The 26,632-nt window shown below is 34.1% G+C and overlaps 3 protein-coding genes across 6 annotated transcripts; 2 read left to right on the top strand and 1 right to left on the bottom strand.

Moving 5' to 3' along the window:
* The first annotated feature begins 3,122 nt into the window (after positions 1–3,122).
* Positions 3,123–8,879, top strand: LOC107618667 (somatic embryogenesis receptor kinase 2). The gene is made up of 11 exons (XM_016320789.3): positions 3,123–4,051; positions 4,933–5,065; positions 5,180–5,251; positions 5,472–5,615; positions 5,963–6,034; positions 6,129–6,200; positions 6,290–6,402; positions 6,537–6,668; positions 6,751–7,092; positions 7,634–8,028; positions 8,171–8,879. Exons 1-11 carry the CDS (start codon positions 3,967–3,969, stop codon positions 8,483–8,485), a joined length of 1,875 nt encoding a protein of 624 aa, XP_016176275.1. The 5' UTR covers positions 3,123–3,966; the 3' UTR covers positions 8,486–8,879.
* A 1,677-nt stretch (positions 8,880–10,556) lies between these two features.
* LOC107616332 (uncharacterized) lies at positions 10,557–14,803 on the top strand. 4 transcript variants are annotated; one of them, XR_015899796.1, is made up of 11 exons: positions 10,557–10,850; positions 11,622–11,663; positions 11,775–11,948; positions 12,039–12,181; positions 12,257–12,404; positions 12,505–12,588; positions 12,694–12,845; positions 13,173–13,336; positions 13,792–13,850; positions 14,135–14,225; positions 14,343–14,803. XR_015899796.1 is itself a non-coding variant. In XM_088499564.1 (10 exons), the coding sequence occupies exons 1-10, from the start codon at positions 10,721–10,723 to the stop codon at positions 14,559–14,561; spliced, it is 1,242 nt and encodes a 413-aa protein (XP_088355690.1). In that variant the 5' UTR covers positions 10,572–10,720; the 3' UTR covers positions 14,562–14,803. The 4 variants fall into 4 exon arrangements, 3 of the variants coding, with proteins under 3 accessions (XP_088355689.1, XP_088355690.1, XP_088355688.1); XM_088499564.1 differs by lacking the exon at positions 13,173–13,336 and having other exon boundaries at positions 10,572–10,850; XM_088499562.1 differs by lacking the exons at positions 11,622–11,663; positions 13,173–13,336 and having other exon boundaries at positions 10,601–10,850.
* A 2,692-nt stretch (positions 14,804–17,495) lies between these two features.
* On the bottom strand, positions 17,496–21,077 carry LOC148546792 (uncharacterized). Its single transcript, XM_088499365.1, has 2 exons — positions 19,557–21,077; positions 17,496–18,995 (listed from the first exon to the last, which is right to left on the bottom strand). The coding sequence occupies exons 1-2, from the start codon at positions 21,075–21,077 to the stop codon at positions 17,496–17,498; spliced, it is 3,021 nt and encodes a 1,006-aa protein (XP_088355491.1).
* Positions 21,078–26,632: the final 5,555 nt, after the last annotated feature.

Below are 26,632 nucleotides of genomic sequence, written 5' to 3'. Positions count from 1 at the left end.
TGTATTAACTTTAATTTTTAAAAGTTTTATGAACTTATTAATTACATAATATTTATAAATTTGTATATTCTAGTTTTATATTAGGTCAACCCAATTTAATTCGATTTATTTCGATTTATTTAAAGTCGAGTCAAAATAAATTTAGTACAATATTATGATTGGATTCGGATATAATTAAACTCAGACCAATCTGACCTAGCTATAAACATGTCTAAAAAAGATTATACTAAATATATATTAAAATTTAGTCACCAAATTAATCACTATGTATTTATGTATAAAAAAATAATAATGTTATTTTCAAATTGATAATATCACTTCCTATTAATTATACTTTTTATCTTCTTTTAAAATTATTCTCAATCCTTATTTATCATATCATTATTTTTTTTTTTAAACTTTTTAGTCATATTGACAAGAATTGTGGATAATTTTAGAAAAAAAAATAAAATTAAATTAAAAAAGAGTGACGTTATTAATTTAAGAATGGATTGTCATCTTTTTTATATATAAATATACATATATTTTCTAATTAAGTGATTATTTAGTAGCTAATTTTTAATATTTACTTAACATTGATTAAATTGAAACACGTAGCCAAAAATGATTTAATTATGTTTGTTTGTTATAATATCATTTAAGTATGTGATCCAAATTAAGTTATAATTATGTAAATCATTAATTAAGGTTATTAATGTTAAGTGCACATTCAAAAGGATATAAAGACGTATTTTATTTTTAATTATACAAGAATAAGATTCGTATCTTTAATAATTTTAAATAATCAATTTTTTTGCATAATCAAATCTAACTAATTCATGATATATAGATATTTTTTTTCTTTTTTTATGTTTTTTTCTCATTTTTTATTTATTTATTTGATTTTTTTTCTTTTTTTTCATCCTCTTTCTCTTCCTCCTTTATTATTATTATCATTGTTGTAATTATCATCAGTATTATTTTTTTCTTCTTTTTTTATAAATTTTTTTTATTCTTATTTGTCTTCTTGATTTATTTATTTTTTTGTGTATTTTTAAAATTTTATAGAAAAAACAAAGAAAAAAACAAAACACAAAAAAATGATGACGATAATAATAATGATAAAAAATGACACTAAATTTTTTTTATATAAAATACAAAAATAAAAAACCAAAATTTACTATATAAAACATAAATTTTACCACAATAAACACATAATTTAAATTGAACTCTACGCCATGCTGCAAGATAGTTTGTTATTTAAAATTTAAGAATATACCATTTATCTTTGAAACAAATTTGTTTAGATAAAAAATTTTTCTTTTTTAAATAAAATATAAGAAGATACAAAAATTGTTTGTATTAATAACAAAACTTGAAAAAGAAGAAGAAGAACATGTTGAAGTTTAGGAGAAAGAAAAAGAAGATAAAATACGAAGAAAAAGATGTAGTAAAAAAAGAAGATATGTTAAAAAAAATTTAGTATCACAGCTGAAAATTTTTCAGTACTATTTTTATTTCTGATAACTTTATGTATCATTGTTAAAAATTTTAGGTGTAAAAAATTCAAAAATTGTCTATATCAAGTTTAAAAATTTTGGTACTATTTTTTGATAAAATTTATAAATTTAAAACTCTTATATTTTTTAACATTATATTATTATCATTTTTTTTTCTTTTTCTTCTTCTCCTTCTTGTTTTTACATTTTTATAATTTATTTTTTTATTTTTATCCTCTTAAAAGAATAAAAATAAGAAAAAGAGAATAAAAATAAAAAATGCTACAATAACATTAGAAAGAAAGGAGATGAAAGAATACAGCAACAATAGAAGAATAGCAAAAAAAAAAAAAAAAACAGAAAAAAAAAGACAGAATGAAAAAGAGACACAATTTATACGATTTTTTGTAAATAATTTTTGTTGAATTTTGATTAATTTAATTAAATTTGATCAACAAAAATATTTAGATGTAAAATAATTTTTTTAAATATATTATTATCTTCTTGAGCCTATAAATTAATCTTTAATCATACTATACGAGCTTTTTTTGGTAAAATTTATAAAATAAAATTTCATTGAAAAAAATAAAAAAATAAATGTGGATAAAAAAAATAGACATTTATATTTTTTGGGATAAATATCAGATAAGAAATTCAATCACAAAAAAAGAAAAAAACGATAACCCCTGAATTAATATTTATTTTAAAACAATAAACTTACAATTTTTGATAAACTGTGGTATGCATCCACTATAGTTATCTATAAAAGTATTTACAAATTAAAGTATAAATTTTAATTAATGATAACCCCTTTCTGCAAATACAAATTCTCATAGGTTTATTAGGATGTAACATTGTATCTAGTTTTGAAAATAGAATAAAATTAGACATTAAAAATAAAATATAAATGATAAAAATATAAAAATTAAAGTAAAATAAAATTCGAATAGAATGAAAGACCTACTGTATGCTCTTTTTAATAGTTGCCTAAAAGATGTTTATTGTAGCCATTTTGTATATATTACAAAGAAAAGTTTAATTTTAATGTGTTTATAGTGTAAAATATTTTATATAATTATATAATTATATTTTTTTATGATTATTTATATGGTTAATAAAATAATAATTATTTTTATAATGTGACATTACGTAATTAAATACACATATAAATTTATTTTATACTGATAATATATCAAAATTAAATTCTTATAAAAAAATAAACTTCTAACTAAATGTTAAAGGAAGCCAGTTTATTATTATTACATGTAGAAATATTCCGTTAACTACGATTATACTAAGTTTATATTAAAAATAAATTATTAAATTAACAATTCATACAAAATATATTGTAAATGGAGTAAATAATTTTACTTCTAATTTGATAATCTTATTGTTATTTTTAAGTTATTAAAATAATAAAGTATTAATATATTAATATATACTCACTAATTTTGTTTAAGCACACTTAATTGTAAAATTCTGATGAAATCTAATATATTAGTGTTGATGTGATTATACATGTTAATATCCGTATTCATTAATAATGAAAACAATAGGATTAAGTTATCAATTAATACGAAGTAAGTAATATTAATTAAAAGTGTAGATAGAAGAGGGAGGAAGGGGGATTATGGAAATAAGAGTGAGATGGCAGCACCCCAAAAAGAAAAGGGGGAGGGTGGGACCCACAAAACTCACTTGAAATTTGACCAGAAACGGGGTTTAGCTGCCCTCCCTTGCCATGTTAGGGTCACGTCACTTTCCACCACATCTTTCTCTCTCTTTTTTTTGACTGCGCTCGGGCACCGGTCAGCACCGTTCGGGCACCCCCTCTCTCTCTCTCTCTCTGTGCACGCCTCACTCAAGTTTTTTTTTTTTTCCTTAAAAAATAACAATTCTAACTCTCTCTCTCTCTCTCACACACCAGCTGATAGAGAAAGAAAGAGAAAGAGTGTGAGTGGCTCAGTGTCTCTGTGTGTTCCTCACAAGGTAGCTAGCTAGCTATAGAATAGAGCAAGTGAAGGAAAAAATAAAACTTGGAAAAATAAAGATTTTTTTTTTGTATTTTTATTTTTTTAACTGGGAGAGGAAAGTGGAGAGAAAAAGAAGAAAAAGGTGGGGGATATAATGTCATGATTTTCATTTTGTTTTAGTAAAGTTTGGTTTTTTTGTTTCATTTTTCTTTTTTTTTTTTTGGTTTAGTTGGGGTTTCTGGGTTACTCCAAAAAGTGTGTACTTTGATGAGATCGGGTTTTGGGGTGTGTTGTACTGTGGTGTGGTGGGTGGTAATGCTGGAGATTTGGGCTCCTTGCATGTGAGATTTGGGACTTAGGGTTTTGGGTCATTGTTCTTTTCTTATTCTGGTGGTGGTGGTGGCGGAGGAGGAGGAGGAGGAAGGGGGTTTCTCTGTGATGGTGTGTCGGGTTGTGAGGTGTTGTTTGGATCTGAGGTTGTTCTCGCTGTTGCTATTGTTGGTTACATAGTTGAGATGGAGAGAAAGTTCTGGGCTTTAGCTTTCATCTTGTGGTTCTTGTTGGTTCATCCACTATGGCTCATTTCTGCTAACATGGAAGGTTTGTTTCTGTGAAACCAAAACCAAATTCTCATCTTTGCAGCTGATTCATACATTTAGGACTTCCCTTTTACTGTGTTGTAATTTTTTGTTGTGCAGTAGAAATTGAGTGATTTCATGCTTGTTTGGGAGTTTGCTTTTTGCTTCCTGGGATTTTGATGAGGTTGGGTTAAACGGGGTTCCTGTGATTTCCCTTTTAGCACCTAGTTCCATCATAGCTCTGTGTTTCAACCATGAATAGCTTCTTTGTCTAATTTTTTAATCATTTTATTTCTTTATTTTTGAGGGTTGTGGAAGGATTGTTAGAGTTTGATCATATGGAATAATTTATTTATAGTCTTAAGTCCTAAGAGATTTTCAACATCTTGACTTATGTGGTACTTTTTTTAATACAATGTCTTCTTGCTGACTATTCTGCAATTCAAACCAGGCAATGGAAATGATTACTAATTTGATAATAATAGTTTTAGCCATAGAATTGCCTTTGCTAGAGTCTCTTCCGATTAAATTCACTGCCGTTTCGCTGCATATATCCCTTAGCCACAACAACCTTTCAGATGAAATAATTTTTTAAGGTTTAGGCAGTTATTCATGTGTTTATTTATCTGTTAGGTAGTTGAGCTAAAAGATATCATCATGCATTGATTTACATACTTCTTTTAGGGTGTGTTTGGTTGGAGGGGAAAAATGGGGTGAAAATTTTCATGTTGACCCCCACTTTTTACCTTCTAACCAAATGTACTCTTATTGGTGATTATCTTCATTTCTTTTTCTACTTTTGTTTTGGTGCTTGAAGCCTTTTGCCCCAGTTAGCATGGTGCATTGTGTAATAGCTTTATCTTGATACAGGACCTAATTGTTTGTTCTTGCATTTTGAAACAGGCGATGCTTTACATAGTCTGAGGACAAATTTACAGGATCCTAACAATGTTTTGCAAAGTTGGGATCCCACACTTGTGAATCCTTGCACATGGTTTCATGTAACATGCAACAATGATAACAGTGTCATAAGAGTGTAAGCTGCTTGTTTGTCAATATCTGTTTTATAGATAGTCATTCTGTATGCGAAACCTTATGCAAGACTTCTTCTAATGTTCCTTTCTATTTTTTTCCCGTGTCATGATTTCAGTGATCTTGGAAATGCTGGTTTGTCTGGTCAACTTGTTACACAACTTGGTCAACTCAAGAATTTGCAGTATTTGTATGTTATGCCTCAAAACATCAATGCCTTAATCTATTTTTGCATATGTATTTGAAACCTTGAAGAAAATGGAGGTCGTTCCCAACTTACCTCTAATTACAACTGGATTGTACTTTCTTGCCTGACAGCTTGATTGATGGAACCGTCATAAAATATTATAAAATTATCGTGAGATGCTTTTTATAGTATACTGATTCAGTCATCTTATTTTGCATGACAGGGAACTTTACAGCAATAACATTACTGGCCCTATTCCAAGTGACCTGGGGAATCTTACTAACTTGGTGAGCTTGGATCTGTACCTAAATAGTTTCACTGGCCCTATCCCTGATTCATTGGGAAAGTTGTCGAAATTGCGGTTTCTGTGAGTATACTTCTATGCTTCTTTACCCATCTTGTGAATTTGTGAACATTCTTCAAGATCCTTAGATTTCAGTATTACTGACATCAACAGACTGAAGCATGCATACTAATGTCATTTGTGCTAGTACATGGCTAGTTACCTGTCTTCCATTTTTAACATGAATCCTTAAAATAAATTATCAAGTGAACCGAAGTGGGAAGAGATAACAGTATAACTTTGTGGTGATTTGAATTCTCAAAGCATGACATAGTGGCATGGTGCCTGTCAATATCTGTTAGTTTTCCTATCATTTTTGGTATCTGGATAGTTCTTAATACTGTTTCCTTGATACATTTGTCTAAGGATAGCCGGCTTAACAACAACAGCTTGACGGGCCCCATTCCAATGTCACTGACTAATATTTCATCTCTTCAAGTTCTGTAAGTGCTTCATCTCCAAATCTGAAGCATATTTCCTTTTTCATATTGTATAAAATGCTGACATATTGTTCTCAATTTGCACATCAAAATGTAGGGATTTGTCTAATAACCATCTGTCTGGTGTGGTTCCTGATAATGGCTCCTTCTCATTATTCACTCCCATCAGGTTTTGCACTGAACTTTGAACTATTGTTGCACTCAAAATGATTCTATTTTGTAATTCTTTTTTCTCGTTGGGGTATTTCTTGCTTGCAGTTTTGCCAACAACTTGGGTCTATGTGGACCAGTCACTGGACATCCTTGTCCAGGCTCTCCTCCATTTTCGCCTCCTCCCCCTTTTGTGCCTCCTCCCCCAATTTCTGCCCCTGGTATCCTTATTTACTGATTCGAAGTTGTTTCTTTCGGTGACAATGTTATTTGTGCACTTGGCATCCCTTCAAATTGTTTAAGATCTGTTTCATCCACGTGATTTCTATTAACCTTCCTCCGTTTCTAATTGCAGGAGGTGGTAGTGCCACTGGGGCAATAGCCGGAGGAGTTGCTGCTGGCGCTGCTCTATTATTTGCTGCTCCTGCAATTGCATTTGCATGGTGGCGTCGAAGAAAGCCGCAAGAATTTTTCTTTGATGTGCCTGGTGAGCAATCCTAGTTGAACAAACTACAAATTGGTTAAACTTGGTTCAAGGATAGAATTTCACTTACCTACTATATTTGTAGCTGAGGAGGATCCCGAGGTCCATCTTGGGCAACTTAAGAGGTTCTCACTACGTGAACTGCAAGTTGCGACAGACAGTTTCAGCAATAAGAACATTCTCGGTAGAGGAGGATTTGGTAAAGTGTACAAAGGACGTCTGGCAGATGGTTCATTGGTCGCTGTGAAAAGATTGAAAGAGGAACGCACACCTGGTGGGGAGCTTCAGTTTCAAACTGAAGTAGAGATGATTAGCATGGCTGTGCATAGGAATCTCCTACGTTTACGTGGATTTTGTATGACACCAACAGAAAGGCTACTTGTTTATCCTTACATGGCGAATGGAAGTGTTGCCTCATGCTTAAGAGGTAATTACTTTGCATTTTTCTCTCTTTGGTATTCTAGAAGCCACTAAACATGTAAGCAATAAAAATTGAATCCTTGTCTTATATTGGGTTGCAAGAGAGTGACTTGTCATTTCATGGAGATGCCAATGAATTGACTATAATCTCCTCAGTTTGGGTTGTACATACTTTCAACAATTATTCCCTTACCATGGGTTGCTTTCTTTCATTCCTCTCTATGGGAAGTTTTTTTCTGTTTTTTTTTTGTTTGAAAAAGAAAGAGGGGGGGGGGGGGTGTATCGTTGTCATAGTTACTCGTTCAACTTTATCATTTGCACTTGGGTTTTGAATTAGTTGTGAAGTAGGCATTTTGAACAATAATGATTCGGACAGGAGATAGTGATGAAAAATGAGAACAAGCATTATATGATTGTTTTGCCAGGTTTAGTTTCCGTAGCTACGGTTTCAAAGGAACTTCTAGCTACCAAATCTAGAAGTTTTTCTTGTGTTTGAAACTCAACAGCTTCAGTTCTTTTTCTTATCTTGTGATTTCGTTATCCTACAGAGCGTCCTGCACATCAAGAACCACTAGATTGGCCAACCAGGAAAAGAATTGCTTTGGGATCAGCAAGGGGACTTTCGTATTTGCACGATCACTGTGATCCAAAGATTATTCATCGTGATGTGAAAGCTGCAAATATATTATTGGATGAGGAGTTTGAGGCTGTCGTTGGGGACTTTGGACTGGCAAAACTTATGGATTACAAGGACACCCATGTGACAACTGCCGTACGGGGCACAATTGGACACATAGCTCCGGAGTACCTATCTACCGGTAAATCTTCAGAGAAAACCGATGTTTTTGGCTACGGAATCATGCTTCTGGAGCTTATTACCGGACAAAGAGCTTTTGACCTTGCTCGACTTGCAAATGATGATGATGTTATGCTTCTTGATTGGGTATGTTAAGGGTTTTATTAATTGTGGTTTAGAATTGATCTCTAATGGGGGATTTTTTGGGTGGGGGGGTGTGAAATTTCATCAATTAGGCTTAAGTTACCTTTACATCCATCTGATCACAATTCCCTGAACATGTTAATAGGTAAAAGGGCTTCTGAAGGAGAAAAAGCTTGAAATGTTGGTTGATCCTGATCTACATAACAATTACATAGAAGCCGAGGTAGAGCAGTTAATCCAAGTCGCGCTGCTCTGCACACAAGGCTCCCCAATGGACCGGCCGAAGATGTCAGAAGTGGTACGAATGCTTGAAGGCGATGGCTTGGCAGAAAGATGGGACGAGTGGCAAAAAGTGGAAGTTCTCCGGCAGGAAGTGGAACTAGCTCCTCATCCTAATTCTGATTGGATAGTTGACTCTACTGAGAATCTACATGCAGTGGAGTTATCTGGTCCAAGGTGACCTTAGCATAGTACTTAAGTTTGAGAAGTAAAAAAAAAAATGGAATTATTTATGACTTATTTTTTAACTATAAAAGTTTTCCTCACTTTTTACTTTTATTATTATTATTAGTATTATTATTATTTTTTCCTTCTCTTTTTCTTTTTGGTTCCTTTGGAAGTACCGTATCCTCTGATTACATCTTCATGTAAGTCACTTGCATTATATTCATTTTACATTTGTGCATAGGAGGTTCACTTTGTCAAGTTGCAATATTTGTATCATCTAATGCAGTTTTGATGAAGTGATGATTTTTCTTTTTCTTTTTTCATTTAGATGAAACAATCGAAGCATAATCTTTTTTGTACAACCATCTTTCACACTTGCCCAATCTACACATTTTACTTTTATTTAATCTCAGTCTTATGAGTCTGGCATTCAATGTTTTACCTAGACTAGTTCTTGCTAACAACGCACAATAAATGTGGTTAATTGGGATTGTAACTAATTGGACTGGTTAATGAAAATGATAATTGTAATTTGGACATGTCTGTTTTATTATTACCAGGCTATTACCGCGTAATCAGAAATTAAATTAAACTATTAATAATTAATATTGTCAACTGAACTATGGCAATAGTCAGTAAACAAGGGTCATCATTATTAAAATAGTTAAATAAAACATTTCACTAGGAATAATTGGATTAAAAAAAATCAATTCATAACTATGTATCCCAAAATCTAGAGTTATATAAATTAAAATTTTTTTTATTAAGATATATCTCATTGAAGTAGAACTGATTGTGTATAATTCCATTATTATTTTCTCCCTGCTTCTTTCTAAACTCTATTTAACTTCCAGTTAGTCAGTTAGATCCTTGACATTTAATCTTTTCTTTTATTATTTAAAATTGAATTTGCATCATTTTCAACAAATAATTACCACTTATTGCTGTTGGCATTTATTTTCTTTAATTTCACTACTTTTGTATTTCTTCAGCTCATTATGAAATCGGTGATATTCTTGCTTTAAAAAAGTAAAATGCTTTTTTAAAAGTCAGGCCATAAAACATAATCAATGAGTAAAATAGTCAAATTGAAAAGTTAAAGTCAAATAATTCGTGATTCTTTTCGATATGTGCATGCTTCTTTTATATTATATGTTTCTATTTAAGCTTTGATGTGGCATTTTGTCCCTTTGAATAAACAAGTCGCCCAACAACATTCTTTTTTTTATCAAGCCTTAACATGTTAGGGTGGCAAAACGGGTTGAACCCATCCAGCCGATTCGTTTTATCCACTAAAAAAGGTAGTCGGACTAAGATTTGAAATCCGCTAAATTAAAAAAATTTGTCAAACTCGCACCACCAAATTAACGAATTTTGGCGGGGCGGGACGGGCCGATCCGTTGGATCGATGATTTTTATTTTTATTTTTATTAAATAAAATAGTGATTACTATTATAAAATTAATAATTATAAAATTTTTAAATATTTTTTTGTTTTGTTTTTATTTTTCTTTTAGTTATTAATTTTATTTATTTATTTTACAATTTCGTATATTTGCTCAAATTATGTGACATTTTTTAAAATAAAGATAGTTCTATTAACAAATATTACTTTTAACAATTTTATTGAAGTTAAAAATTAAAAAAAATAATAAAAAAAATTTATATTATAATTTGACTATTTTTTACTTATATTTAAATTTTTAATTAATATTTTTTAATTAATTGTAATGAATTTTATTTTTTTTTTACAAAAAGTCAAGTGGGCTAACTCGCCAATCCGCTATAAAGTGGAGCAGGCTAGCATTTTAAACCCATCTTAATTAACCAAGTTGGGTTGGTCTAGTGGTTAGCTCACTAGTCCGCTTAAGCAAGTGTCGGGGGTTCGAATCCCGTCTTGTGCATGCAGCAACCCATTGGCCAGCGGCAAACCCTTAAATGGAGCTCAGTACCGCGACGGATTAGTCCTTGACCTGCCGGGTTGGGGGATACCGTGGGAAACCAAAAAAAAAAAAAAACCCATCTTAATTAATTCAAACGGTTAGGTTTAAAGCTAAGGTCATTCGGTCCGACCCAGTTGAACCCAATTACGGATCAGGGGTTTAGGGCGAGTAAAGTACGTTTTTGTTGGCGGTTGGTTAGAATGCTGGAATTTTGATGTTGTGGGTGGCTTCAGTGGCTCTGTAGTGCATACACAACTACCCATACATCGTCTCTCCGTGTCGTCAATTTACAAATTGTGCCGCAAAATGAATGCAGCCGACGATGATGACCAGGAGTTTGTCATTGATGAGTGTGACATTCTGGATGAAGTTTCCATAGACGACGAAGACCTTCCAGATGCTTATGATGACCAATATTCTGATTCCGAACATTCCGGTATCACCTTCCGCCTCATCAACTTTATTGAATTCTCGAGTTAACTTATACACTATACATTTATACTCCCCCTACTGTACAAGGTTCATAGAATGGCTTGTTTGCTTCACCATCCATAACAATGACTTTTGCTTTGCATGCCCACTCTACCATCTTCTTTAACAATAATGCGTTTTATACCACTAACTGCCTCCTAGTTTGTTCTTATACTATGAAATAATCACATTTAAACCATCTATTTCGGCGCCATTGCAATTTTTCCATTTTAACTTTAAAAGCCACTTGGTTAGAGTTATCTTAGGGTTAGAAGAATGTGTTACAATTTGAAATAAAATTAAATGACTTTTTTTTTTTAGACAAATTTCTCCCTGATATACGCAACACCTGCTATTATTGATATACTAACTAACCATTCTGAGTTCCCTATATATGATATTCAAGAAGACACACAGAATGAACTTTAAATTATTTTTTTCAAGGATCATGCCTTACGAAATGTCGGAACTCTATACACTATATATTTTTTGGTAAAAGTTGAAAAATACTACTTAGAATAATTTTGATACAAACCAATAATGTAAAATGTCTTTAGAATACAAAAATGTAGTTCCCAAGTTGAGTTCGTGGTTTTACCCGTAAAGAGTTTACAATTCTTAGCTCCACAAGTGTCGCAGAATTCTTGACTTCGATTACCTTGAACCTAAATCTAATTTCCTTGCTTTTAAGTTTGTTTGTGTGTTTGCTGAATGATATTATCTGAAAATTTCACAGTTGATGCCGATGATTCTGTGCATACATTCACTCGTCATAAAGGTAACATTTCTAACTAGATTTTGAATATGATTATTCTATTGTATACAATTTATGGTGATTGTGTGTGTGTGTGTGTGCTTTTTTATTTATTTTAATTAAATTCCTGTGCAGAGGAGTTGTACTCAGCTGCATGCAGACCAAGCGATGCAACAGAGCATGAACCATGGGAGTTGTACTCAGCTGCTTGCAGCCCAAGCGATGCAACATTGGTGGCAACAGGGGGTCGAGATGACAGAGGATTTCTCTGGAATATTGGCAATGAAGTTTGGTATTCTGAGCTAAAGGGTATTTCCATTGCACTAGAAACATATTTGTGTGAAGCTTGAGATTGTGGTGCTGATGCCTAGTTTGTTTTTTCATGTTAATTCTAAACAGGTCATATGGATTCTGTATCTAGTTTAGCTTTTAGCCACGATGGACAGTTTCTTGCTTCGGGATGTTTAGGTGGAATTGTTCAAGTATGGGATGTTTTGGGAAATCTGAAAGGCACACTGGAGGGTCCTAGAGGGGGAATTGAGGTAAAAGAGGTTGTTCTTTTTGTCGCTTGTTATTCTGTGTCATTACAAAAATTAATTCGATATGATATCTTTCAGTGGCTTAGGTGGCATCCGAGAGGACACATACTCTTAGCTGGTTCGGAGGATTCCACAGTTTGGATGTGGAATGCTGAAAGAGCTGCTTTTGCTAATATGTTTGTTGGTCATGGTGCTAGTGTGACCTGTGGTGATTTTACTCCTGATGGTAATACCTTCTTTTGTTCTCAGCACATTTTCTTCTATAAGTTCATATTAATGTTATGCTGTGTTTAAAAGTCTCAATATTGTTTTACTTGGTGCCTTAGGGAAAATAATATGTACCGGTTCAGCGGACGCAACTTTGAGAATCTGGAATCCAAAGAGTGGAGAAAGCATTCATGTGGTGCGGGGTATGTAAATCTGAAACCCCCCCCCCCCCCTCTCTCTCTCTCTCTCTCTTCAGCATGCTTTTTTGGCTTTTGTTTTTGCTTAGCCTTGTAAACTATGATTTACAGGACATCCGTATCATACTGAGGGACTAACATGCTTGTCAATAAGTTCATCATCAACCCTTGCCCTTACCGGTTCCGGTGCCATTCCCGATTCCAGTTCCAAGGATGGATCTGGATCTGGATCTGCCCATATTGTGAATATCTCTACTGGGAAGGTATATATCATTAGGTTTCATTGTGTTTGATAACCATACACTATTTTCATCATTCAACTTGTCTTCTTCTGTGTCTTTTTCTTGGTTTTTGATTTCTCACTAATTAGATAAATCTTTTGGCCATGTCATAATAAAGTAATGTTTTTAAAACTTTCTTCATGTGGTTTCAATTTTATAAGTTTGAGAGTGCTACTTAACTCCCCTGAGCTAATAGTTGCTCAAAGTAAAATTTGATCATAAATTTGTCTTATCCAATTATTGATTCCAAATACCTTCATCCAAAGAATGATAATCTCTGATGTCACTTGAAATGATTTGAGTGGATAGGAAGCTTTTGAGGGAATACTGTTGGCCCATGGAGTCATATGGTCTCTCAACAGCTAATGGGAGCCAGCTTGTGAACACATGGTCTCTCAAAGAGAATTGAGCAAGAGCAGTTCCTCACAATTATTAGTTAATTTACTTGAAATTATGTTTTTCACAATAGCAAGGTCAGTCTAAGCAATGTTCTATTCGACATCAATTGGTAGCTATCTGCTAGCTAATCCCCTGTATGGCTCAAGATTGGCACATTGTGTTATGCTCAGATATATGAGATCGTAACTATTTGGTGGATTTGTTTATGGAAATTTATTTATTAGAAATGTGGCTTGGTGATTCTCTTCCCTAGCAACTAGCAAGATGTTGAGAGTTAGAAAATCTTTGATCCAACTATATTTGACTTTGGTAATCTATGTCCTTGCATAATATAGCCCTGTAGTAATGGTGTAATTGTGTATGACTCAAACCCAAACACTTTCAATACTTATCCATTGTTCTGTTTGTCTCTGCCACTGCATTTTTTTTTTCTTAATTCTTAATTTTTAATTCTTTGTTTAAGGAGTTTAAGCATTTAAATTCAGTTTTTTGCAAGCTCTCTAAGAAGCATGAGTATTGTGGTTGACAGGTTATTAATACCGTGGTTTCTCATTCAGGGTCCATTGAATGTGTTGGCTTTTCACCAAGGTATGTACTATTAACCTTTCATGGCCCGTGTTTGTGCATTGCTGCATGATTGGAATCAGTTTAGAGAACAATACCTCACTCTAGACAGAAAATTATTGTTAACATATAAAATAAAATCTGTGATCATTAAATAATAACATGAACCAAAGCAAAGTGGCTTGACTTGGTTTCTGAGTAAAGCAGTTTTTTTGACATAATTCCATCTTATAAATATCTGATGTGCTGGTTGATGTTGTCACTCGTCATAGAACCATAAAATAACTTGCTCCATTGAATTGTGATAGTGATTCCTGGGCTGCAATTGGGGGATTGGATAAAAAACTTGTCATCTGGGATGTAGAACATTCCTTATCCCGTTCCACTTGTAACCATGAGGTTTGTATGAATTCTGCTTTGTGCAAATGCAAGCTCGCATATCTAGGAACAAACCGAGCTCTGTTTGCAGATATACTTTGACTGTGTCTGATAGAAGGAACCTCACCATGTGAACAGGATGGAGTGACATGTTTGGCGTGGCTTGATGCTTCGAATTTGGCCACAGGATGCTTGGATGGAAATGTAAGATTATGGGATAGCCGGTCCGGTGAATGCACAACCACATTCCGGGGGCATTCAGCTGCCATTTATGCTCTTTGTGTGTCTGCTGATAACAAGTACCTTGTTTCGGCTTCATACGATGGAACAGCTCGTGTCTTTGAGCTTGGCAGTTAGTAGTAATCATCAAGCAAATCCCCCTCTCGGCCAGCCTGCCCGTTTATTTGTTGGGGCGGGATTTATTTTAAAGGAAATATTTTTACTTATTATTGTTTATGGTAGGAGTTAAAAGTTGTTGCTTAAATTAAATATTTACAGTTGTGTAGCCTATGGTTTGAAAAAGCTACCAGTTCAAAAGATAAAGGAATGCAATCCTAAAATTTAGGAGTTCAATCCTAAAGTAAACATAGCTTTTGAAAGGATTGTAAGATATTAATTTTGTTCTAGAAATTTAGGAGTTCAATTCTTCTACAATTTCGTTTTGAACAAAGAGTAAGTAGCTGAAATTTTCAAAGTAAACTCAAGAAAACTATGGAATGTACTAAGTAATTTCCAATATACTTCCGGCGACAAATTCTAACGGAAAAGGATTCTTGCAATTTTTGGTCAACGTGGACGGTGGAACTAGGAAAGATTATTTTTTAACCACTTTAAGACTTTGTTTTTCGGCATTCTCTCAAGATTAGCTTGGCTGAGTATAAAATCCAATTGGCCCAAATAGAAGTTTGTGGACCCTGACTACTGGGCTTATGATGAGTATACCAATTTAATTTCCACTTTATCCAAATTCCCGAATATTCTGAGTTTCTCGCATAACTTTAATTATACTTTACAGTATATAGGGACGTTGCTAAGCTTTATAAATAGCATGTCGTTTCAACTTTCAAAAATAAATAAAGTTGTCCTTTATGATGAAAAAGACATATTGGTTTTTTATTCTTGAGACTATTAAATTAAGAATTCGTTATCATTAGCCAATTGGTTGTCTGATTATCCAACTCTATAAATTACTAACGATTACTCCAAGCAGCCGCATGCATTCCTTTTTTAACTGTTATTATTAATCTTTATTTATCTTTCAACTTTAACCCACTTTTTTTTATTATTTTCTTTATATAACTATTTCATTGTCAATGAACATACTCATTTAACCAATATAAACTATTGTTAAGTGTTAAACAAACTCGTTACCCTTTTAATGATTTCAAATCTAAACTATCAAAAAAAAAGTATTAGGTCATTATTATTTTTATTTAAGTCTATTAATTAATGTATCATTTTTATATTAAAAATATTGGTACTCTAACATTCTCCCAACTGAAACTTGAAAGTTGAAAGTGACAAGGGAAAGGACAATGAGCCGTAGAAAAAGGCATAGAGCTATAAAAGAAAATTGGAAACAAGAATGATATCCTAACACTATGTTTGGTTTAAGGCAAAATAAGAGAAAAAAATAAAAATAAAAAATTTTATTTTTCTTTGTTTGGATATCAAAAAAATAGAAAAGAAGAAAAAATTTTGTGTGAGTCTTACCAAAAAAATTTTTATTCATTCATTACAAGCAAGAAAAATAAGAAAAAATATTATTTTTTTGTATATTTATAATGTTATCCATAGTTATATTATTATTAATAATAATTAATATAAATTTAATTTTAATAGTTTTAATATATTATTATAATAGAAATTCACATTTAAACATTATATACATATTAGATAAATAATTTAAATCAAACATATAAAATTATAATATTTATAAAATACAATAAAATATAAATAAATAAAAATATTTATACTTTATTTTATTATAAGAATATTAATGTAATTTTATACCATTATAATTTTTTTTCTTTACTTTTTTTCATTCAAACAAAAAAAAATTATTTTCTTTTCATCTAAACAATACACAAATAATTTCACTTTTCTTTTTATTTTCTCTTCTCTTATTTCTTTTTTTTTTTTTTTCTATATCTAAACAGATTGTAAATGGCGGGCAACATGCCTTGAACTTAGCAACGTGACATTAATTTAAATTTAATATTGGCAAGTTGGACATGGTGTGCCCAACCCCAAAACAACAAATTTTACAATTTGCAAGAGCTTTGAACAAATGAAATTTCCCACTTAGACGAGATAGGCTTCTTGACATTTAACTAAACCACATTTGAGTGTGTTTGGGAGATTGTCAAATGTCAAATGATTCTATGTCGTAGGCACTAAATTTTAAGTTGATTGGTGCTTCAGGATTTGAGCTCCAGAAAGTGCTCCACTCTTGAAGAGAAAACAAATCAAGGGTAATCTAAGAGATATTTTGTATAGACACAAATCATATTTAGATATATTAACTTTTTGTCGGCACATAAAATTTCATCATATCTCCTTTTTCTTTTTATTCTTTTCCCTGTGGATACACTATATGGTATAGTCATTGTTGCTGAATTTCCAACCGTAAAAATTGAAGACCATTTTCCAATACGATAAAAAAAAAAAAAAAATTGGGTATTTTCTTCTAGTTGAAAATGCACAGAACAATACTACTATATGACTGCACCGCGGTAGACTTATCAAACGCTTATTTAAAATGAAAGATTTGAGTGTTATACGAAACAGTGAACTCAAATTTTGTGTTTGATTACGTTCCATTATTTTCAGAAAATAGGAATAATCTTAATAAAGAAATTATTATTTGTTTCTTTTATGTTTGGATAGACATGAAATCATTCAAAATAAACAAAATAAATTAGTTTGTACTCAAGAAAATATATTTTTCAATATAAAAATGTTTGAGGATAAAATAAATTGCCTTTTATATTTTGTTCAAGATAAATTTATTTTATATCTTAACATGATTTTTTAAATATCTTAATGAAATATTAATTTAAAAATATATTTTAAAGAAATTCATTTCAATTAACTCTTTTCAAAGGAATTTTGTTTTATAATCTCACATTTTTTTTTTCAAAGATAAATATTATTCTATTAATATAAAATAAAAGTGTTTCCATAAGGAAGTACAAAAGAATTGGGTATTCCCATTTATCATCAGCTGTGACTGAAAGACTTAAGAGCTTAAAGAAGAGTAAAGTAAGAGTAAAGAAAAAGTAGCATCTATCAGGTATGGTTCACGAGTTCACGCACTAAATTGCTAGCTTCTTTCACTATCTCTGGTGCTGGGCTTATTACCTTCTCAAAAACACACCGATTCCTCGCTTTCCAAGTGCTCCAACACAACGCCGCTATGAGGAGGGTCTTTTGTCTACCGTCGAATTGAGCCACTGCCCAGGATAAGACTCGTTGCCACCAATTGAAAAAAGTTTCTTCTTCTCTCATCCATAGGTCAGAGGTTATTAAGCTTAGGCTCCATATTATTGAAGACTGGGGGCATTGGAACAAAGCATGAGAAATTGATTCAGCCTTCAACATGCATCTTGGACAAGTGGTAGGAGTGGATGCGAACCGGCTGTGAACTTGTTGCAACACCGGAAGCTTTTCATGAAGACTTTTCCATAGAAAAATCTTAATTTTATGTGGTAATTTCAACTCCCAAATGCTATTCCAGACTCTGTTGTGTATGTTCTGGGACCTCAATGAAGTAGGAGAATGAAAGAATCCATAAGCAATTTTGTATCCTGACCCAACTTCATATATACCAGATTTTGTCCAGCACCAATTAACTTCATCCTCCTCCTCTGTTGGTTTGATTGAAAAAATTTTATTGCATATATCAACTGAAAAAATCGACTCAATCAGATTTTTATTCCAACTTCTATCAGGATTTAGTAACGCACTAACGTAATATACTTGCATATTTGGCGAGATTGTGAGTGCATTTTGAGGGACATTAAGGGGCACTGGTGGTGGGAGCCAGGGGTCATGGAAGATGCGAACATTAGTGCCAGAGCCTATTTTCCATAACAAGCCTTTCTCGATCACCTTGCGCCCTTTAAGAACACTTCTCCAACCCCACGACGGTACGCTTCCTATCTCTGCATGTAGGAAATCTGTATATCTGAAATATTTAGCTTTGAGCATTCTTGATATAGTAGAATTAGGGTATTTCATTAGATGCCAACATTGCTTGCCCAATAAAGCCAAATTTTGCGCCCTTAGATCCTTGATCCCCAGCCCTCCATCTTTCTTTGGTCTCGTCATTGTGTCCCATTTAATCCAAATCATTCTTCGTTCTGCGCCTTTTTGACCCCACCAAAATTGCGAGAGCATGCTATGAATCTCAGTCAACAGCGTGTCCGGGAGCTTGAAACAAGAGAGTGTATAAATAGGAATCGCCTCCCCCACCGCTCTCAATAGCGTGTGCCTGCCACCTGATGACAATATACTTCTTTTCCAACCTATAATCCTCTTCTGAACTTTATCCTTGATAGCTCCAAAGGTTGCTTTCTTTGATTTTTGAACTATAGAGGGCAGTCCCAGGTATTTGTCTTGTGCTCCGATATGTTCAATATTTAGTGTCTGAGCAACTGCTAGTCTTGTGTTCTGAGGAGTGTTGTGACTGAAAAAGATAGCCGACTTATTCAAATTGACTTTTTGCCCACTAAAACCCTCATAGGTCTCTAGCAATTCTAGAATGCTTTGGCTTGTATTAGGTGCGCTCTTGCAAAAAAGGATTGAATCATCAGCAAACAAAAGGTGATTAATTGTTTGGCATCTCCGATTAACTTGAACTCCTTGAATTAATCTGTTTTGCTCTGCCTTGTGTAGCAAGAAGGAAAGTCCTTCTGCACAAAAAAGAAAGAGATATGGAGATAGGGGGTCACCCTGTCGGATGCCCCTATTTGGCCTAAAATAGCCAAATGGTTGACCTTCCACAACAACAGAGTAAGAAACAGTCGTTACCAATTCCTTAGTCCAGTTAATCCATTTAGCATCAAACCCCAGCTTATCCATAATATACCATAAAAAATGCCATTCAACCCTATCATAAGCCTTGCTCATGTCTAGTTTAATAGCCATCTCATGCTCTGCCCCACTTCTCTTATTTTTCAAATAGTGCATACATTCGTGGGCAATTAGAATATTATCTGAAATGAGTCTTCCTTTGAGAAACGCACTCTGATTTGGACTTATAATTTTATTCATAATACCTTGTAATCGGTGCACCATAACTTTAGAAATAATTTTATACATAACTGAAGACAAACTGATCGGTCGTACCTGAGTCATGTCACTGGCATCTGGCACCTTTGGAATCAAACAAATTTGAGTATGATTGAAGCTTTTTAAAATTCTGCCACTATGGAAAAAACTTCTCACTGCCTTAAAAACGTCACCTCCAACTATATCCCAGAAAAAGTGAAAAAACTTAGCTGTAAACCCGTCATCACCAGGAGCACTCTGAGCATGAACACTAAATGTAGCTCTTTTGACCTCGTCCATAGTTACTGGCCTTTGGAGCCTACGGTTCATGGAAGTTGTAACCTTAGACTCCAAATCCTCTAAGTATGGATTCGGATCAGCCGAACAAGAAGAAGTAAAAATATCGCAAAAGTAGTCCTCAGCTACCTTTGCAATATCCTCCGGTTTCGATGCAATCTCATTGTCCCTCCCCACTAATCTCCAAATTCTGTTCCTTCGCATCCTTGATTGAAATTTCTGGTGAAAGAATCTAGTATTCTGATCTCCTTCTTTTAGCCACTTGATTCTAGATTTTTCTCGCCAATAGCTCTCTTCTTTCAAATATGCCAGCTCCAACTTCTCTTCCAAACTGGTAACCTCCTCTCCCCCATTGATTCCAGCCACCCGCAACTCCTCTAGTTTAGCTTGAAGGTCCTCAATTTCTTTCCGGGAGTTTGCTTTGTGAGTTTTCTGCCATTGAACTAGTATATGTCTACAAACTTTCAACTTTTGGGCCAAGGAGAACATAGCCGAGCCTACAACTTCCATTCTCCACACTTCACTGACAATTCTCTTGACATCCTCTTCTCCACACCAACGTTCCTGGTATTTAAACCGCCTTTTACTATGCCAGGATTGAGGTTCGGTTTCCATCAAAATTGGAGCATGATCCGAGCCTGACTCTGTGAACCTGTGCACCACTGCATTCGGAAACTTCAACTTCCATTCCATCCCAACTAAATAGCGGTCAAGCCTCTCCTTCACCAAATCCTCTCCTTGTCTTCGATTTGTCCACGTGAAAGGGTGCCCCACCATTCCAATATCCACCAATTCGTTACTATCAATAAAATTAGTGAATGTTGCAATGGTGGTTGCTGATTTTTTGCCTCCACCCTCCTTTTCCGCTTGGCTTGTTATAGCATTAAAATCGCCTGCTATTACCACTTTTCCTTCCATGTGTTGGCTCATTGTTATAAGCTCCTCAAACTGTAAGGATCGAATTTGTTCTGAACAACTCAAATGGACACCAATGAACGCCCATACCTCACTGCTTCCGACTTCCTTAATTTCGGCTGCCACAAAAAATTCTCCACTGCTAATAATTTGAACACTGATGCTGTCCTTCCAAGCTAGCACAAGTCCTCCTGCCACTCCTGCCGGGTTAACAATATACCAGTTTTCGTAGCCGCATACCCGAAGTTTTGCTTCCACCTGTCGAGATTGGTTCTTTGTTTCACTTATAAACACAATCTCGGGGGAGTGGGATTTACAGATCCCTTTTAAGGTGTGAATTGTCAGGGGTCTCCCCAAACCCCGACAATTCCAAATTATAGTTCTCATGGCGCCTTGGGTGCCATTTGTAGGCTGGCACCCTCCACCATCTGTTCAACAGCATTTTCATCCTCTGTTCTTGCTTTCTTTGTAGTTACTTCAGCTATACTACTCATCAACCTTTTTTTGGGTTCACTTTTAGTATCTGACTCTGCAGCACCTTGTCTTGCTAACCTTTTCCACTTCCTACCTTTTTCTGTGGTGAGACACTCCCCAATAGCGAATTGCATAAGCTGCCCTTCATCCTCCTTGGTATTGGACTGACCAGCTATGATAACCTCCATGCATTCTGTTCTAGAATTGGCTGATTGAGGTGACTCAGGTGCTGCCCTGTTACCAGTGTCTTGTGGTTTCAAACTTTGTTTCCCTTCTTGCATTGACATCCCTGCAAATTCTTCCAATAAGCAGTTTAAGACCGGTTTTTTCTTACGTTGAGTGGCCTTATTCTGGTTTTGGGTTGAGTTGTTGAATGTTCTTTCTCCTTCAGAGTAGATTCGCGTTCCCACTTGGCTAGCTTTAACCCATTCGCCAATGTCATCCTCTTTTACCATCTCACTCTCTGTGTCCTTCAGCAGATCATGGCAGTTTTTCACCTCGTGCCCCAATTTTGCGCAATAGGTACAGAACTTTCCAAGTCTCTCATAGCGCAGTGCCACTTCTACCTCCTTTTTATTAGGTCCTGCCACTATTAACTGATCTCTCACTTGCCTGGTAGCATCGATATTGATTTTGGCTTTCACAATCCTAGTTTCTCTGCCTCGCATCTGAAATTTACCTACCTCCAACACTGTGCCCAGATTCTCTCCCAATTTACGTCCAACTTCGAGGGTTTTAAACGATTTTGGCAAACCCCAAAATTGAACCCAAACTGGAAAATTGGAAATAATCTCTTCATCACAGATCTGATCTTCCTTCCATCTCTTGACATGGAGCACATAATCTTTAAATAGCCATGGAGAACCACGTTCAACACGCAAGACATCCACTTCTTTATTAAAAAAGAATTGGAAGGAATTATCCCCTTTGTCACTCACGCTAAATCCTTCCGGGTTTCCCCATATAGCCTTTAAAGCATTCCCCATGGTTTCAATTGAGAAGGTTTTGGAAGCAAAGAGTCTGCCATAGAGACTATTGGAGCAAGCGTTAATACCTTTTGATATGTCTGCCTCTTCCAGTAGAATCACATTCCTACCTCCTTTCAGGTTGTCTTCCTCGATCCGATCTTCATCCCTCGTTGTCTCAGCCATGCAGATTACGTAGATTTGTATTGAGATTTAATTGATCTTGACAATGTAGCCTTGACGGCACTAGGAACTCCGTTAAGAAACCCTAACAGAGCACTAAGAAACCCTAACAAAGCACACTGAGTGAACCAAATAGTCACATAATCTCACATTTAATTCTAACTAAGTTTAGAGATAAGATCATATATTTGATAAGATCAAGCCTAAATTTAAATAAATTCTATTCGAATTCTCTCAAAATTCTCCTTCCAAATTAATAAAAAAATATATCCTAAATATATATTATTTAATTCCAATTCTTAGTCAACAAAAAAAACTCTAATTCTTATATCTGACTAATATTAATTTAAGCATTAAAGTTTTTTATAAATAATCTAAGTATCTCCATATTTATATAATCACGGTTGATCGAAAGAAAACTATTTTTACTATTAAATTAATCCAACTAAAATTTCAGATAATTTTCTTTTTAAAATTTAAACTCTCGATTTTTATTTAAACAAATAAGTAAATTTAACCATTTTACCAACCTAAATCGTTTCTTTTCTGATGTGATAGTATAGATAATGATTTTGAATTTTGAAAAGTTTTGGACTGGTACACATGGATATATACCCAACCAAATGGAACTAATTATTATCCGCAAAGGATACTTGAATTAATCACTCAAACAATAACGTTTGAATTAATATAAACACCGAATAATCAATTCTAGCTTTGGTCTACCTAAGAACTTGATAATATAATCCTCCTCTTGTAAACATTTATAAACGAATGAAAGGATTCGTGTTCCCATGTGATTTGAAAATACTTACTATATACTCATCATAATAATCAAAGTTTAAATAATCAAGCATGATGTAGCCTGAGACAAAGACTCAGATCTGATCCACAGATCACAAATCTTGTTGACTATTGTTTTCAAATATTACTGCATTTTTAATTTAAAAAACTATTAGTTTATTTCTTTCAAATTTACAGATCAGATAAATAAGTAAACCATTATGTTCTATTTTCCTTTTCTAAATTTCAGAATTTTATGATATAGTTTATTTGGACGAGTTTTATTATTACAGAAACTATTTTGAAAGTTTGATTATTTGTCAAACTTTTTTTTTAAATCTCTTTACTTTTTAATTAAAAAATATATTTGAACATATTTTTCTAATACTTTTGTTGGGAAAACGAACGCAAAAAACACACTTGTAGACAATACAGATGTACATGACCTGAGTCGGTCCAAACTTGAATATTTTAGGAACTAATTTGATATGGTTTTATCGAATTTAAGGTTGAGTATGAATTTTAAAAATAGATTTGGTCATTATTTAAGGTCAAGTTTAGATTAAGACAAATTCGACTTCATCCGATTTATGTACACCCAAAGAAAGCTAAAAAAATATATATGTTTTAAATTAATTTCAATATTATGTTATATTAATTATAAGTTTATTGTTTTATTTTTAATCACAGTTGTTAAATTAAAAAATAGATAAAAAAAAGTATCATATTAGAACTTATAGACAAATTCAAGTTCAAATATAGATATCAACTTTTCAGTAACAAGTTTCTTCTTTATAAATAAGTGCATCATAAATAAATTTTTTTTTATAAACTACTATTAAAGCTTTTAAAGGCCTGGTTTCACCCGGTATAATTGTGACCCGAAAATGTTTAGATTTCATCGGGTCTAGAGCCGGATTAGGGTCTAAAAAATAGATTCAGTATATATTTAGAGTCGAATCTAGATTAGAACAAACCCAATTTCACCTGACCCATGCATGTACACCCCTAATAGACTGGCACTTTGTTTTTAATTTTCATTTTGACTCTTTAAAAATATTACCTTCTTTCAATTATTCGTCACATTTTCTCAAATCATATACAATATAATAAAATTGTTGTAGTCATTAAAACAAAAATATTATGTTAAAAAAATCACTCACTAAATAATAAGGATGCAAGTGTGTAATTCCAATGAATGAACAAATTGAGTATGAATGTGCAACCATTACAATTGTGTTCAATTGATAATAAAAGAAAGGGAAATGGAATGCTCTGATTCTGGATGTCCTTGTTGCTAGTGTTGGCAGATCGACTCCCCTTTCATTCCGTGGCACGCGGCGAAGGTAATTGAAAACAAATCAAAACAATGAATAGAAGGGGGCAATAAGAATTGTGGGAAGGTTTCCCATCACACGGCTCACCAACTTGATCTTCCGTGGGAACCTTAGGAATAATGCTTCCTAGCACGGGACACAGAGTAGGACCACTTAAATCAGAATAACATTCACAGAAATGTTCTAACATAGAGTAGAATCGAACATAAAACTACTTTACTTAACCTGATCGGCAACCCTTGGATTCCTAGTGAAAACTACACCTTCATCTTGATCAAAGGTGGGATCCTAGATCGCTTGATCTTATTCGCCGGGGGTATTTTCATCATCCTCAACTTCTGTTTAACTGGCTTTCATTCCGGTCTAAACGGAAAATTGTGGACCACTATGTCAGTGTCTAATCCAGGCATATCCTCATAAGACGTATGCTCACCTGAGATAAAAGAGAAGTATCGAAAGAAGAAAAAGAAGGGAAGAATTAACAGTGAAGAGAAGAACAACAGATAGAAAAATGCTCACATTCTCTAACACTTTGTTTTATGTATGGTCCTTCCTTATAACTAACTTTTAATTTTGTTTCTCCCTCCTTAATCTTTTGGTGCTTGGTAGTTATGAATGTTCTCTTTCATGTGATTATTTGTTTCAGCCCTTTTTTTTCCAATGTTTATATCATTACCCCCAGCATTTGATAAAAAATTCCTGCCACTTGCAATACTTCTTAACCATGCGGTGACCAAGAACCAAGAGGAGAGATAACTTGCAGCCATGTATCGAGTAACAATGGTTTTGATAGGTGGGTGACAAGAGGAGGCCCTCCCACACATTTTTTCAATTGTGAAACATGAAATACAGGGTGGATTTTAGCTTTCAGTGGCAACCGCCAACTTATACACAACCTTGCCAATGTGCTGATTGATGCGAAATGGACCAAAGTATTTCGTGGACAATTTCTGGTTTTTATGCAAAGCCACGGAGTGCTGACAATATAGTTGGAGTTTGAGGTATACAAGGTCACCAACCTCGAATTCCAATTCACAGCGCTTCCCATCGGCTCTGGTCTTCATTCTAGTCTGTGCACATTGCAAGTTAAGCTGGAGAGATGCTAGAATAGTGTCACGCTACTGCAGTTGATCCTGGACTACTGGGGGGTCTGAATCCTGCAACTCATAGTAGATGCATGGTGGGGGATTGCAGCCAAAAATAGCCTTCTAAGGAGTCATGCCAATTGCAGAGTGGAAGGATGTGTTATAACTTTACGTAGCCCATGGAAGCAGCCGAAACCACTCTCAAGGATTCTCCTGAGTATAGCAACAAAGATACATTTCAAGGCAACGGTTCAAAACCTCAATCTGCCCATCCGATTCCAGATGGTAAGTTGAACTACATGCAAGCATGATACCCTATCCCTTGCAACACCGCTCCCAAAATTTACTAGTAAAAACTTGTCGCGATCAGATACAATGGACTGGGGCAGCCTATGCACACTCACGACATGAATGAGAAAAGCCTCAGCCACCTTTGGGCTGTGTAATCCGCAGCCAAAGGAATGAAGTGGACGAATTTGGAGAGTCGATCCACAACCACTAAGATGACCGAGAATCCCTGAACTGCTGGTAAGCCGGTAACAAAATTCATAGAGATATCCTGCCATATGTGAAAAGGGATTGGAAGCGGCTGTAATAACCCGACCGGGGATAAGGTGCTGTATTTGACCTGTTGGCATATAGCACAATATTGAACATACTCCTTTATAATCTTAGCCATGCCCTTCTAAAAAAATAGGGCAAAAATTCTGATGTGAGTTTTCTGATAACCTCCGTGACTACACACCACGGTTTCATGAAAATCGTATAATAAGGTACTGAGGATGGCGGACGTCCGCAGAACCACGATGCAATCTCCCCAAAACCATAACCCTTGACGCTGCCTAAAGTTCCCAGCAGCAATTTCAGCAACAGAAAAGTCATTTTTCAGGTCATAATGCTGTAGTTCCTAGCGCAACTGAGGCAGGAAAGGGCAAATTAAAATGGTCAACACTAAGAAGGATCTAGATAAACCATCCACCCACTGATTCTTGCAACCTTTTTTTATACCCTATTGTGAAATCATATCCTAATAATTTTAACAACCAAGCTTGTTGGTAGGGAGTTTGAATCATTTGACTCTGCATTTCCTTAAGGCTTTTATGGTATGTCTGTAT

The sequence above is a fragment of the Arachis ipaensis genome, chromosome B9 (assembly GCF_059453495.1).
Source record: "Arachis ipaensis isolate K30076 ecotype BB chromosome B9, ASM5945349v1, whole genome shotgun sequence".
In the NCBI taxonomy this organism is placed as follows: Eukaryota; Viridiplantae; Streptophyta; class Magnoliopsida; order Fabales; family Fabaceae; genus Arachis; species Arachis ipaensis.
This window is presented reverse-complemented; position numbering and strand designations above follow the sequence as displayed.

Bases quoted from the DNA above. Each gene is read 5' to 3' on its own strand.
- LOC148546792 (XM_088499365.1), bottom strand. From the start codon at position 21,077: ATGAGAACTATAATTTGGAATTGTCGGGGTTTGGGGAGACCCCTGACA. The intron at 18,996-19,556 runs GTACGACCGATC...CTTTTTTGCAAG, and splicing joins ATGCCAGTGACATGACTCAG to AGCGCACCTAATACAAGCCA.
- LOC107618667 (XM_016320789.3), top strand. From the start codon at position 3,967: ATGGAGAGAAAGTTCTGGGCTTTAGCTTTCATCTTGTGGTTCTTGTTG. The intron at 5,616-5,962 runs GTGAGTATACTT...GTCTAAGGATAG, and splicing joins TTGTCGAAATTGCGGTTTCT to CCGGCTTAACAACAACAGCT. The intron at 6,035-6,128 runs GTAAGTGCTTCA...ATCAAAATGTAG, and splicing joins ATTTCATCTCTTCAAGTTCT to GGATTTGTCTAATAACCATC.
- LOC107616332 (XM_088499564.1), top strand. From the start codon at position 10,721: ATGAATGCAGCCGACGATGATGACCAGGAGTTTGTCATTGATGAGTGT. The intron at 12,589-12,693 runs GTATGTAAATCT...TATGATTTACAG, and splicing joins AAGCATTCATGTGGTGCGGG to GACATCCGTATCATACTGAG. The intron at 12,846-13,791 runs GTATATATCATT...TGTGGTTGACAG, and splicing joins TGAATATCTCTACTGGGAAG to GTTATTAATACCGTGGTTTC.